This window comes from Ascaphus truei, chromosome 5 (assembly GCF_040206685.1).
Source record: "Ascaphus truei isolate aAscTru1 chromosome 5, aAscTru1.hap1, whole genome shotgun sequence".
Classification (NCBI taxonomy): Eukaryota; Metazoa; Chordata; class Amphibia; order Anura; family Ascaphidae; genus Ascaphus; species Ascaphus truei.
Window position 1 is genome coordinate 88,109,914 of NC_134487.1, and position 13,427 is coordinate 88,123,340.

The 13,427-nt window shown below is 40.0% G+C and overlaps 1 protein-coding gene across 3 annotated transcripts in view; it reads left to right on the forward strand.

The window, feature by feature from the left end:
• The window catches only part of PAWR (pro-apoptotic WT1 regulator), a 142,945-nt gene that overhangs the window by 69,921 nt on the left and 59,597 nt on the right, over nucleotides 1-13,427 (forward strand). For all 3 annotated transcript variants that reach the window (XM_075600184.1, XM_075600186.1, XM_075600185.1), the window contains exon 3: nucleotides 1,080-1,208. In XM_075600184.1, coding sequence (XP_075456299.1) covers nucleotides 1,080-1,208 — 129 coding nt within the window. The remainder of the gene's footprint in view (nucleotides 1-1,079; nucleotides 1,209-13,427) is intronic.

Below are 13,427 nucleotides of genomic sequence, written 5' to 3' on the forward strand. Positions count from 1 at the left end.
GCACTGCCAGAAAATGTATCCAACTCAACTTGATCCCATTCGCACAGATATATTTAATATTTGCTTATTTTTTATGTCGTTAGCAACTATTTTATGAAGGGCTATGCAAGTGTTATTAAAATACTGTATATACCATAGGTTAAAAGTGGAATATTGTTCAAACGGAAATCCAAGCTCTTTTTAAACCCATTTTCTTTTTTAAACCTAAGATTGAAGCAGGGGTCTCAAGGAGCTGAACCCCATTATCAGTTCTGGGGACCCCCTGCTTCTGCAGATACCTCCGTAGTAGGTGTCGGAAGCCTCTCTGCTCGGCAACCATGGTTCTCGTTGGCGGTATTTCAAAGCTCCTGTGCCCTGCGGGCCAACAGGAAGCCGTGATGTCATCCGATTGGGCTTCCTATTGCCCCGTTGACGTGGGAGCTTTAAACTGTAAAGCCCAGCTAGCTTAGCCAGAGCGGCCAACAGCACCTAGGGCTGCTGCAATTAAAGGGTTTCAGCTCTGGAGACCCCCTGCTTCAATCCTGGCTTAATGTTTTTTAAATGTTCGAAAAACAAATACAAGAGCTTGGATTGCTCCTTTAATATCTTGCAACTATGTCAGTATTATAAGTTTCACATGTGTATGGAACTGCTGTTCAGCCCACAAACCTTATACAATAGATCCTACTTGTATAAATAATTTTGAAAATCATAAATGAATATCGTGAAGTGTATGGAAGTACCACATCATCAACATGTTGTTTAGATGTTCTTGTTTATTTAGCACACAGCTTGCAACATAATGACACAGAAGCGTGCCTTCTTTACTTCAGGGTTTATTTCCTAGCCAAGAGTACGAACAAGTAGAATAGGTTTTATTCTACACTAGTGAACATAATTTCTTTTGACAGATTAAATCATTTTTTTTTTTTCAATGAACAATACTTCAATAATAATCAATATTTAGTAGCATTATCTAGTTCACTTATTGCGGAAGGGCCCGCAGAACATTGCAACGAACTGTATTGCAGGACCCACTAACACTGAAATATTGTTTTTCTGAAAAACATACTTTAACGTGCACATTTTCATTTATTTAGAGTCCTGAGGACTATGATGATGATGACGCAGGACAGAAAGAACGGAAAAAGGAAGACGGCGTCACGCAGCAAAACACTGTACAGAATGAATCCTTTACCATAGACCCAAGTGATTCGTGTTTGCAGCAGGTAAGACTTCTTTCTCACACCATGATAATAATGATAATAGATTTATGTCCTATAGTGCTTTTCTCTTAATGGACTCAAAGCGCTTCACAATTACAGTATACTGCTCGGTACGCAGCACATAGGAGTTTTACAGACACAGTCCCTACCCAGATGAGCCTAAGGCACCAAAAACATAAAGTCACTTGCCCAAGGTTATATGGAGCTATCACCAGGAATTGAACCATGATCACCTAATTCAAACTCTGTGTCGGTGTTTACAGTTAGTGTATTAACTCACCAAACCACTCCTCCCTGACTAGTGCTTTTTAGATAGAACAGGAGATGAAGATGTATTTTGTGTGGCTTTTTATTTGAGCAGACGTTAAGCTCTTGAAACATGCAGTGCCTTTAAATATTTATAGCATCAGCTTTTTATAATATTTCCATATGTCTGATGAAAAAATTATTGAAAATACAAAGCATCAACTTTCATGAATTGTCAATATGTCTGTCTAGTAGGAATTTTGATGCCTGTTTAAAGAAGGAATCAATGCAGTTGTAATGTCTGAGAGAGAAGAACAAAAAAACAATAAAGGCGTTGCACTGCAGAAGCCGGTAATGAAGCTGGACTATAAGCCGTAAAAAAAAACGTTTATTGAAAGTAGAAAAATGTGCATTGTTCCAGCAGTCATCCCTGACGCGTTTCGTACCGCTGTGGTACTTTATCAGTGACTGAGTGCAGGTAGACAAGAGGATCCTTTTGTAGCAGCTTCCGTGATTAATCAAAATTATTTTTATTTATTTATAAAAATGTTTTACCAGGAAGTAATACATTGAGAGTTACCTCTCGTTTTCAAGTATGTCCTGGGCATAGAGTTAAGATGACAAATAATACATGGTTACAATACATAGTAACATAAGTGAACAGGGTATACATTATATACAAGACATTGCATGCACAGTTAGAGATAATATATATTATAGGCGTATGTTACAGTTACAGACCAGATTAAAATGTGAGACAGCTTTAGTTTTGGAAGAACTTAGACTGGTGGTGGCTGGGAGTCTCCGGTAGATTTGTTCCAGTTTTGGGGTGCATGGTAAGAGGAGGAGCGGCCAGATACTTTGCTGAACCATGGGACCATGAGCAGTCTTTTGGAGTCAGATCTAAGATGATAACTGCTGCATGTGGTAGGGGTGAGGAGTATCTTCAGGTAGAAGGGTAGCTTGCCCAGAAAGTATTTGAAGGCAAGACAGGAGAGATTAACTTTGCGCCTAGACTCAAGTGATGACCTCTCTTAAGCAGTACCGGATGGTGGCTTGTGGCATACAGAAGTGTGTTTCTGTCGGTGTCCTTATGATAAAGCCTAGTGGCAAGGCCTCCACTGGTCTTATAAACGGTGGTGTCAGGAATGAAATTTCCTTGACACTAAATTGCGCCGAGAAGCGGAATGTGGATGGAATTTTAGGGACTATGCCCCTTTGTGTTTGGCCACCTTGCTCTATGTCACTACACTGTTGTAGCCATTATGGGGGTCATCTGGCAGCAACCGCGTATAATCAGTACATACAGTCCCTTGAGTTACTAGGGACGCGATAGGGTTGCCATGCTGAGTTGTGCATGCGCGGCATATCACGCGTGGCGCTCAATACACGATAGTAGCAGTAGCGGTGATTTGGGTTGCTAGGCATAGATAGCCACATGACGCATCTAGACTGCGCCCGTAGCCCCTATGTCACCATAGACGCGATCGGGTTGCCATGTGCGGAACACAGGTATAGTTGCTGAAGTTTACTTCATGTCCAAGCAGACAAAGATCTAAAAGTTTTGGAGACACGTCCCTTCCTCAGATCATACCACCCGTGTCATGTAATTCATGTTGTCCCTACGAAAGTGGGCCACTTCGACAATTAATATTGCTGAATGCCCATGGTAATATTTATGAAATTGCTTTATACAACTGATTTGGCATCTAAGCTGTGAAGTCATTTTAATTGTGAACTAATGGAATGCTAGGAATGCGGAACAGATGTAGTACATGACTTCCAGTTAGAAAACATAAGACATGCCTGCTGCCAGCCTCCCAAGAGCTTTGTCCTCCTAATTTATTGCCAAGAATGTCAAGAAAATAAACCATTCCTGGCAAACTGGCTCCTTTAGTCCCCTTCACAGTGTATTTTATTAAACATTTGCAGATAGCAAAGGTTATGAAGCTCAAACTATGAATATACCGTATACTTCTGGAGCCGGTAATCATAAACATAATGTATTGTCGATTTGTATCACCACTGGCTCCTTGGAATTCTATACCTTAAGCCAGGGGTGCGCAACGGGTGTGAGAATTTTTTTTTGGGGGGGGGGACGTGGTGCTTACAGAGGCCTTGCAATCTTCCCCTAAGCATTTAAATTAAATGCTGGGGGACTGCACAAGGCCTCTGTAAGTTCTCTTACCTTGTCTCCAACGGCTTCAGTCGATGCGTCCCCATGGCAACGCGGCGTCAAGGCAACGCGATGTCACATGACCCATGTGAAGGCATCATTTGATGTCGGAGACAAGTTAAGTAGAGAGCATGCAGGGGGGTGCAGGGGGAAAAGTTTGCAGACCCCTGCCTTAAGCCAAGGTTCCAGCAGCACTGCATTGTGAACAGGGAACGAATTATGAAGACCCCTGCAGAAGAATTTTTTTTTTAAATGTCCACAACAACTTGATCTATAGTTCCCAAAATTGTTCCACTGAGCATTTAGCTTGTAGCTTTCACATGCATGGAAGAAGTTCTAATGTAGACAATTTTCTTAAGATTTATGGAAATATAATCTTTGTTTTTTTTCCTGCTGTAAACTGGCCATTCTTTGTCAAAAAGATTGATGCAATCGTTCTACAGGGTCGTTCAAAAGCAGAAGGCCTACTGTTCTTATTTATCTACTCTGTTAAGTATAAACTGCCATCCTCTACAGTTCCATATGCAGAAAGGTGTTAAAAAAAAAAAAAAAAACAGAATTGTACAGTAGATCCACCAAGTATAAATAGCAAACTTCTAGACCCAAAACGGTGACAGCGGCAATGTTTACAGATTGGAGCCAATGAGGATTGTTTTCATCCATGTATCTTCACACACATTTACTATTAAATACATTGATACACATACACTGTGTGAAGTACTGATACACATACTGTACACTGTGCTAAGTACTACTAGTAAGTCCAAATGGAAATGTGTGATGTATTATTGGGAGTATAATAATACCGTCTAAATTAGTGGTACTCCTAATTTAAGATTCATAAACATTCTTACAACCACCAGATACAAATAGCTTTGTAGATCTTTTGCTGTTCCCTGTTAGCAGTTGTTGGCTTTAGAATGCCATGCACTTATTGATTCTGTAGAATACATTGAATACATACTAAATATGTACCCTTTGTAATAGAGTGAATATAAAATAGTGTAAACTAGACACTTAAGTGTCAAAAAAATGAAAATGAACAAATCGTATATGTAAGTCCAAAGAGTAAAGTCCATAAATTGGTCCCAGTTAGTAGTATTGGTCAGTCCACAATATTTAACTGAAAGTTAGTAGGTCAATCCTTAGACTTCAATCATCTGAACTTAGCTGGTGGTTAATGGGTTAATCCACAGAGGGGATAAGCCCTGATGAAGTTGACGTACTAGTCAACGAAATGGCGTTGGGAGCGCCATCGTGCTAATTGCTGGTGGATCAGCTGTGGATCAGCTGTGCGGGATCCCTGAGGAGTTACACCGGTGTAGTGCCGGTACACAGAGACACAGTTTGCTGTTTATTCACCTGGGAGAAAGCTGAAAGAGCTGTTGCGAAGTGTCCTCTACATTGCTTGCGGTTACCGAATTCTTTTCCGGCTGCGGACTCTATACTCTCGCCCTTGGAGGTCTGTACGTGCTACATTGGGGGGTTGGCATACCGTTACGGTTGTGCCCAATGAGCGGTGTGTAATCATCTTTGTGGAGGGACGCCATCTCTGAGTTTAGTATAGTACATCAGGTACTTTTCCCCCTTTTGATTGCCAATACAGACAGTATATCTCTCCCCGGGACAGTCAGCCCTAGCTGATGGGTGCGCATATCAACGTTTCCATTATTCAGCATATGTGAGGCGTGTCTTGCGAGGAGCTCTGTATATCATCGTCACCAGGATTTATCTGTGTGGGCTGAAGCTTGGAGTCAGCTACCGGTTATTTACCACTTATCATTGCCACCTCAGGAGGACATCCCAGGATATATATGTTTCACAAACAGACTTTATTAATCCTCAAGGGACAATCCCCATTTATATGAGTTACAGCTTCCACCTATTTTTAAATTGTTATACTACTAAATTTTTTGATTTTCCTATGGATGTTCTTGGTCTATATATGTCTGATTTTTATTAAATTTTGTAATACTTAGGCTAAAGGGATTGTGCGCTCTTCTTTTTCTGATATATATACCTTTTTATACTAGGGAACTGCTTACTTTAAAAAAGCACTAATTTCCTGCAATGTGCAGCGACCCCCTGGTTACTCAGCCGCAAATTAGGGGTTCACCGGGAAAATGTGTAGACCCAATATGGTCAGGGCGCATTCTGGCAGCCAATAGAAAAGCTATGACGTTGCAGCTTTGTATTGGTGAACATGCGGTCATGTTTGCAGATCAGCGCCATATTTGTGTCAAAACTATGTGTAACAAAAAAGCAGATCTCTTTGAAACCAGGGAGACCCTGAAGGTTGTGGAAGCACACACAGAGGAAGCACACCTGTTTCAGTTTTTTTTATTATTAAATTGGGTTGAAGCAAGGGGTCTCCGGAGCGGAACCCCATTAATTTCAGCACCGGGGACCCACTTCATTCCCGATATATTTACCTGCACAGGTGCTAACGGTATCTCTTCAGTTAAAATGTCCTGGTCACATGGGCCAATAGGCAGCTGTGACGGGGACATTTAAATTGCAGAGAGATACCGGTAGCACCTACGTAAGTGTGTATCTCGAATGCAAGGGGTCCCCGCAGTTCAAATTAATGGAGTTCAGCTCCAGAAACCCCCTGCTTCAATCCTATTGAATATATTTTATCACCTAGTCTATGTTGGTGTTAGCCCGGTCTTTCTTATGTATATAATGGCCAATACATAGGCCATTATATACATAGGCAAGATTTGCTAAACCAACCTGAAACAGATGATAAAGTAGTAATTAAAATACATTACACTACATATTAACCCCTTAGTAGCCCACTAGTAAACTAATCATGGCTATTCCTAATCATGAATTCCATGACTAGCTTACCAAAAAGGGATTCAAAGTGATTAATATACACGTAAAACTACACTACCTACCCCACTTGTGCACCTTATTTAGTAGTAAAGCATTGGCATGCAATGTTTTACTAACCACTAGGTAACCAAGGGGTTAACCCCTCCCACCCACCCCTAAGAAGCCCAACCACCCTCACCGGGGGCAACTACCCCCATCTCCCACTCCCCCTACCCCAACAAAGCAACTCTTTCCCCCCCTCCCCCCCTAATTCCACCCACAGTAATGGGCAATAGTCCTATTAGCCAAATGTAGCTAATAGGGATTTTTGCCTGAAATGTAATGTTCAGGCAAAAATGAGAGGATCACATGTGACTGGTGCAATGCACTTGTTTTGATGTGGCGTTGCTGTCGCCGGCTCTTCCAATCTGGAAGTTTATCCGCTGCTTTCAATGCTGAAATCCAGACCACAGAGGGCTATATAAAATATATGCATATGTAGCCGGCCCTACAATACATCCGCTACTGTGTAGGGGGAAACTACCTGGGACTTACGGGGAAAGGGTCTGGCCTAGTCCAGGGGGCTTGACTAGTTCCCCGGGCACTACCTGTCTCTTCTCCGGCTCCGTCAGGACTGCCACACCATCTCCAGTCCGAAGAGGATATCCTGAACGACAGGACCTCCTCCTCTTGCAGCGCCAACCTCAAGATGGCCACTGCTTTACACGTAGTCCATATGTATGTGGCTCTGCCAACCACAACATAGCCAACACAGCTCACTAAACCCTCTCACGTGACGGGACCACTGTCAGGTTGGAGGCAAGGGAGGGTACCCTGCTACATATAGTTCACCTTTTTAGAGTATGTCCCCCTTGATATAAACTCATTCTTTGAATTCATATTTAAATACAGTTATAGAAGGTGGGTGCTATCAAAACTGGAGCAAGACAGAAATAATCTTTATCTTTGAGATTTAAACTGCACTGTAAGTATACTTGTAAACTCTTTGTGGTAGCTTTGAGGAGGCTCATGATACCTAAGTGGGTTTAGTGTACAACTCGGAAAGAAGTAAAAGGCTTTTCCTCGCAAAATCTGGAGAGCACTTCTAAGGCAAAAGCCTGCCCGGTAGGGAAGACTATAATGAGAAAGACACACCAATCAGAGGGTAATTTCTATGGAGAAACGTGAAATTGCAGTACTAGGAAAGGACTAGGAAAGGGCTATCGTGGTATATAATGCTCAAGGGTGCAAATATGAAAGGGTATATTGGCGGTAAGAATATGCACTGGGTGGTGGACCAGGATCTCAGCACTGCACATTGGCCGACAATATGAATTCGATATCTGCAACCAGGATAATGGAGCACACAATTTCAAAAGGAGTCAACGAAAGCCCATAAACTGGCAACATCTATAGATAAATCAGGTTAATTCGAGCTGTCAACTATCCTATGTAACAATATGAATGTCATTTAAAATTGGTCGACTGCTATTTTGTTATTATTAAATACATACAGGAAACATTTGGCATCAGTATTGTAAGAGCATTTTAATCTATTTTGGTGGTTCTATCGTGTGTCATCAATAATAACCAATGCTTTGAGTATTTTTTTTTTTGGGGAGGGGGATGGAATAGGTGAAATGAGTTCTTGAAATGGATATTATCGTGATATTGGTCAATTTATACATTTCTTTGCATGCTTCTACTTTTCTAAATAAATTGTTTAGATCTCGGTTGTCAGTCTACATAAGACTGTTGTGTGCCAAATATGTAAACATGAAAACTTCCATGAAATTCTACACAGATGTTAATGAAAGGGAATAAAATGCTGTCTTTTTCTCTCTCTGTGTTAACTGTGTGTTCTACAGGCACTATATACATAACCTGTATTAAAAAAAAATATATATATATATTATGAAAATACAGTATTTTTAGGGAGTGCTTTTTGCAGTAATATTTGTTTATATTTTGCTATAACCTTTATTTTTATGTTGTGTGCATAACAAATGTGATTCAACTTTTCTTAGGAAAAGGCATTGATAAGATAATCATTACCTCTACAGTTTGACTACACCTTATTTGGGTTCAGCCATCTACAGAATAGTGTACAGTTTACATCGTTTATCCGTGCTAACATGCACTCAAATTATGGTGATGATTTGTCAAACTGCTAAGTCTGTCAGCAAAATATTTTCATTTAAAATAGACTGTGGGCTTGTCCCACAGTACACAGGTGGTTGGTAATTTTCTTTTTTTAATCTTATTATTAAAACATCCAGTCTAACCTGTTCTGTTTTGCTGCACAAACATTCATTCTTTTGTGTTGTTTCTAGGCTGACAGTCTCTGCAATAAACTGAACAACATTTTTATACTACAAACCGACCTCAAGAATGGTTATGTGCAAGTTTACAACCTATTATTATAATGCCATGGTTCATTAAAAGATATTAGAGCTTCAGTTCCACATGCACAGTTTGAAATACATACCAGATTTCAGTGAAAATAATTCCAATTCAAATGTTCTTTCCTGTAAAAATGCAATGTTTGGAAAGTACTTTACGAGTGTACATAAATGAACATGTGTGTAAAAAAATAATAAAACCTAACAAAAAACATGTCATGAGGTCTCACACGCCAAGGCCCCATAATTTAGTAGCTACGCAACATGGTCGCGTGTTCATTAACATTACGATCACATGACCGCTCCATGCCAGGGAGGCTGCCGAACTCTGGTCCCACCATCGCACTCCAGTCAAAGTATTGCAATTAAATAAAATAAAAATTGTAAAGCGTGGAAGACTATTATATTTTACATGAATAGTGTAATCCGGTTCCCGGGCACTGGACACAGTATTTGCCCATTGGACACAAAATAGGGATCGTCATGGCTCGGCCCAGTGGTCAATAGAAAAAGAGGACACTGCATTATTTTATTGGTGACCCTGCAGCCATGTTTGTAGTAAGGCGGCCATATTAGTTTTTGTTATGGTGCAACAAACCCCTGGGGCAGGGGGATTCTTGTACTATATGTCAGGGGACCATGGATGTGCTCCAGTGCATGCTACCAGTTTAGGCACGATTAGAAAATATATAGATATATTTGGAGGAAAATACTGCTTTTCAAGCAGCAGTCCGCTTAGATTTGTGTGCATTTTCTAGTCCTTTCCAACATGGCTTCTATTTTTAAAGTCTGAAGCTACGTTCAGGAGATAGAATTGTGTGAAACATTAAATGTCTGGGAAATTCTCCCCAGAAATAAAACCACCCAAAAAATCAAGGGGCAGGATAGTAACATGATACAAGTTAAACTCATATAGGCTTCTGGGGAGGATTGCTGCTTAAAAGTATCATTTAAAACTGTTAAAAATAATATAATCTATACTTCAATAGGATATAAGCCACATCAACGAAAACAAATTGAGCTGAGACTTTGTGATATGTTGTATATGTGAGGCTCCTCCATAGTGTCTGTTTTTAAATGGTAAAGTAGCTTATCTGAAAATTGCTTTATTGTAGGACATGGAGATTAGATTTGGTTGAATATACTGTATTGCATATGCATAGTTAGTTTCTCCAAAAATCCTTTTTTTTATAGAAGATTTAAAATCAAGTGAATAAGTCACTGCTTTTATGCAGATCTGGTTGGCTCTTTACAGTCCTGAAAGATCAAACATTTAAAGCCGATATCTGTCAGGTTACAGAATGAAATGGAAGAGGGGTGGGGAAAAACTCTTGGATAAAAGGTAGCATCAACAAGTATTGCAATAAAGAAAGTACTGTAAGAGTATGACAGATTTGTAAGAGTTGAGAGAACATCAGGATGTCGCTGCCGTTTTATATTTACTGTGTCAGAAATTATATAGATTGACAATACAGTATTATTATTTTAGCATAGAGTTCAGCAGTGTACCAATATGATTGTAATGTCACAATAATACGTGAATATCAACTTATTGTCATTTTTTTGTATCTCTGTACTGCTGCTATCAGTCAACCATGGAAGCCATTGACATTTTAAACAGCGCTAGTGACATAGTTTACGGCCGCGCTTATTGTGCCGGCAATGGCGACGCTGACGTCATGATGCGGTCGCTGGAAAAATCAAATTGAAATTACTTCCAGCGCTCGCGACCAAGCCGTCGCGTCGCTCCTACTATAAGCGCATGCAACGGCTTCAAGTTTTGACGCGACATGGCTGTCGCCGTCACTATAAGCGCAGCCTAAGATCTTAGGAGCTTCAAACAAGGCAAAGTCACCAAAGTGACCAGAACCTCTGTATCCCTCCATCCCTGCCCTTTAATGAAATCCCCACTCCTTCTTTGGAGGATCACGTTGACATCCGTGTCTCTCCTTTCTATTTATCGCTTTCCTACTCCCATCTGTAAAGTTCAGGGGTGGGAGTAATTCGAGGTGTTTTTATTTGTTTTCAAATGTCATTTATCAAAAAATAATAATTTGTAAAAAAAACAAACAAAAAAAGATACATTTTTATCATGAAAATGAATGGGAGTTTTCCAACTGAACATATATTTATCGTTATAAATAATGTTCTGACCATACATTTCTTAATATTGTTATCTTGGGAAGTTAGTATGGTATTCACATTTATTTATTTTAGTTATTTATAAAATGTTTTACCAAGAAGTAATACTTTGAGAGTTACCTCTCGTTTTCAAGTATGTCCTGGGCACAGAGTTAAGACAAATAATACATGGTTACAAATATAGTTACATAAATGAACAGGGTATACATTATATACAAGACATTGCATGCACAGTTAAAGAAAAAATATATTATAGGCTTATGAAACAGTTACAGACCAGATTAAAATGTGAGACAGCTTTAGTTTTGAAAGAACTTAAACCGGTGGTGGATGTGAGAGTCTCCGGTAGGTTGTTCCAGTTTTGGGGTGCACGGTAAGAGGAGGAACAGCCGGATACTTTGTTGAGCCTTGGGACCATGAACAGTCTTTTGGAGTCTGATCTCAGATGATAAGTGCTGTATGTGGTAGGGGTGAGGAGCGTATTCAGATAGATGGGTAGCTTGCCCAGAAAGAATTTAAAGGCAAGACAGGAAAGGTGAACTTTGCGCCTAGACTCGAGTGATGACCAATCTAGTTCTTTGAGCATTTCTCAGTGATGTGTGTTGTAATTGCATTGGAAAACAAAACGGCATATTGAATTGTATCTGCTGTGCTATACGCTTTCTGACCAGCAGACTTAGGGCCTCATGCAGAGAGCAGCGCTAGCAGGTAAAGCGGCATTTTTTGGCGAAGTATAGTTTGAAAAAGGCAGGTAATGGAGAGTTTATTAAAAAGCGCCATTTTCTTTTCTTTACAAATTTCGCCGCGCGGCTGGAGAGAACCTAAATCTCTCCAGTGTTGAAAACGGCCGTATTCAGAGAGGCCAAAAAAATGGCGCGATTTTCAACATTTTGCTTCGCCAGCAAGAAGCTGGAGCTCGGCGGCCGGTGGGGGATTTTTTTCCACAAGTTTCAACAGCGCTCATATCGCCGGTTGAAACTCTCCATATGCAGACAGGATTCTAAATGCAGTTTTATGACCTTTCTGCATATGGAGAAAAAAACTCTCCATTAAAGCTACTTTTTCTTAAACTCTCCAATTTATTCTAGCGCTGCTCTCTGCATAGGCCCCTTAGAGAGGATTTATTCCTGTAAAGTACACCTAGTTTGGCATAGGTTTTGGATGTCAGGGTATCAATGTGCATTCCGAATGTTAAGTGGGAGTCAAACCATATGCCCAGGTATTTAAAACTAGTAACAGGAGTTAGGGTGGTGTTAGCGTTGGTTCTGATCTGGAGCTCAGTCATTGGAAGCTTAAAAAACCATTGTTAGTCTTGTAAATGTTTAAAAACAGTTTGTTTTGGGAAATACAGTTTTCGAGTCTCAAAACGTCAGACTGAAATATTTGTTGAAGGTCGGAGAGGCTATGGCTGTGTGCATATAGGATTGTGTCATCTGTGTTTATGATCTGTATATAATTTATAGTATTTTTAAAAAATCTTACTGCCTCACTTTAAACAGTAATCTTTTGCCTTTTTTTTGGCCAGTTTCCCACCTGTAGACTATTATTTTACAGAAATTAGTATGGAGTGAGATGGGAAAGAATCTCTCTTAAAGGGGGGAGGTTCCCAGTTGGCAGTCCCACACTGAGAAATGTCATGCTTCACCCAATGCAAAATTAATAAACCGATTGCAGCATGAAATGATTCCATTCACATGTACTCTTGTGCTCTTAGAGTATATATGTTCTTACCATGGTAATTCACTGATGTAATAACCTTTGCTACGCAATGTCATTGCTGTGCACAGCTGACTGTGGTTCTCTACTAAAATGTATCCCAGCTTGTTGACCATTTAGTTTGAACTAATTCCAACATGTATTTCCATTTTTAGTTGGTAGTCTGACCAATCAGGAAGCTGGTATTTATGGGAACTCTTACCTTTGTATAGTATTGTAATATTTGTAAATATATAATACCGGCAAAGAGTGACTAGCAGTGGCAATCATTAGTCCTTCCAAGTTGCTCAGACCAAAAATATGCTGTCCTTGCATTTAAATGTGCATTCAATTTGAAATGTTTTATTTCTTCATGGGGGGGCTACATTTTTAGTATACAACATTCCTCAAATTGCCAAACGTCCTGTGAAAATGAGGACCGTGCATTGCTAAATGCTTTCACTTCATTGCCACTCCAATAATACTGTGTGTTGCTTAGAATCGGCTCTCAGGCAGTACTGTACCCTTTCCAACATTCTTTTTGTTTTTAGCATAACAAATGTTTTGTTTAATCTTATTATTTTAATTATGTTCTTTGCAGCATGAAGACCCTCTAGATCAGGAGTGGCCACCTCTAGTCCTTAAGGGCCACCTCCAGGTAAGGTTTTCAGGATATTTCTGCTTCAGCACAGGTGACTCAGAATGATTGTGCCACCTGTGCTGAAGAAGGGATATCCGGAA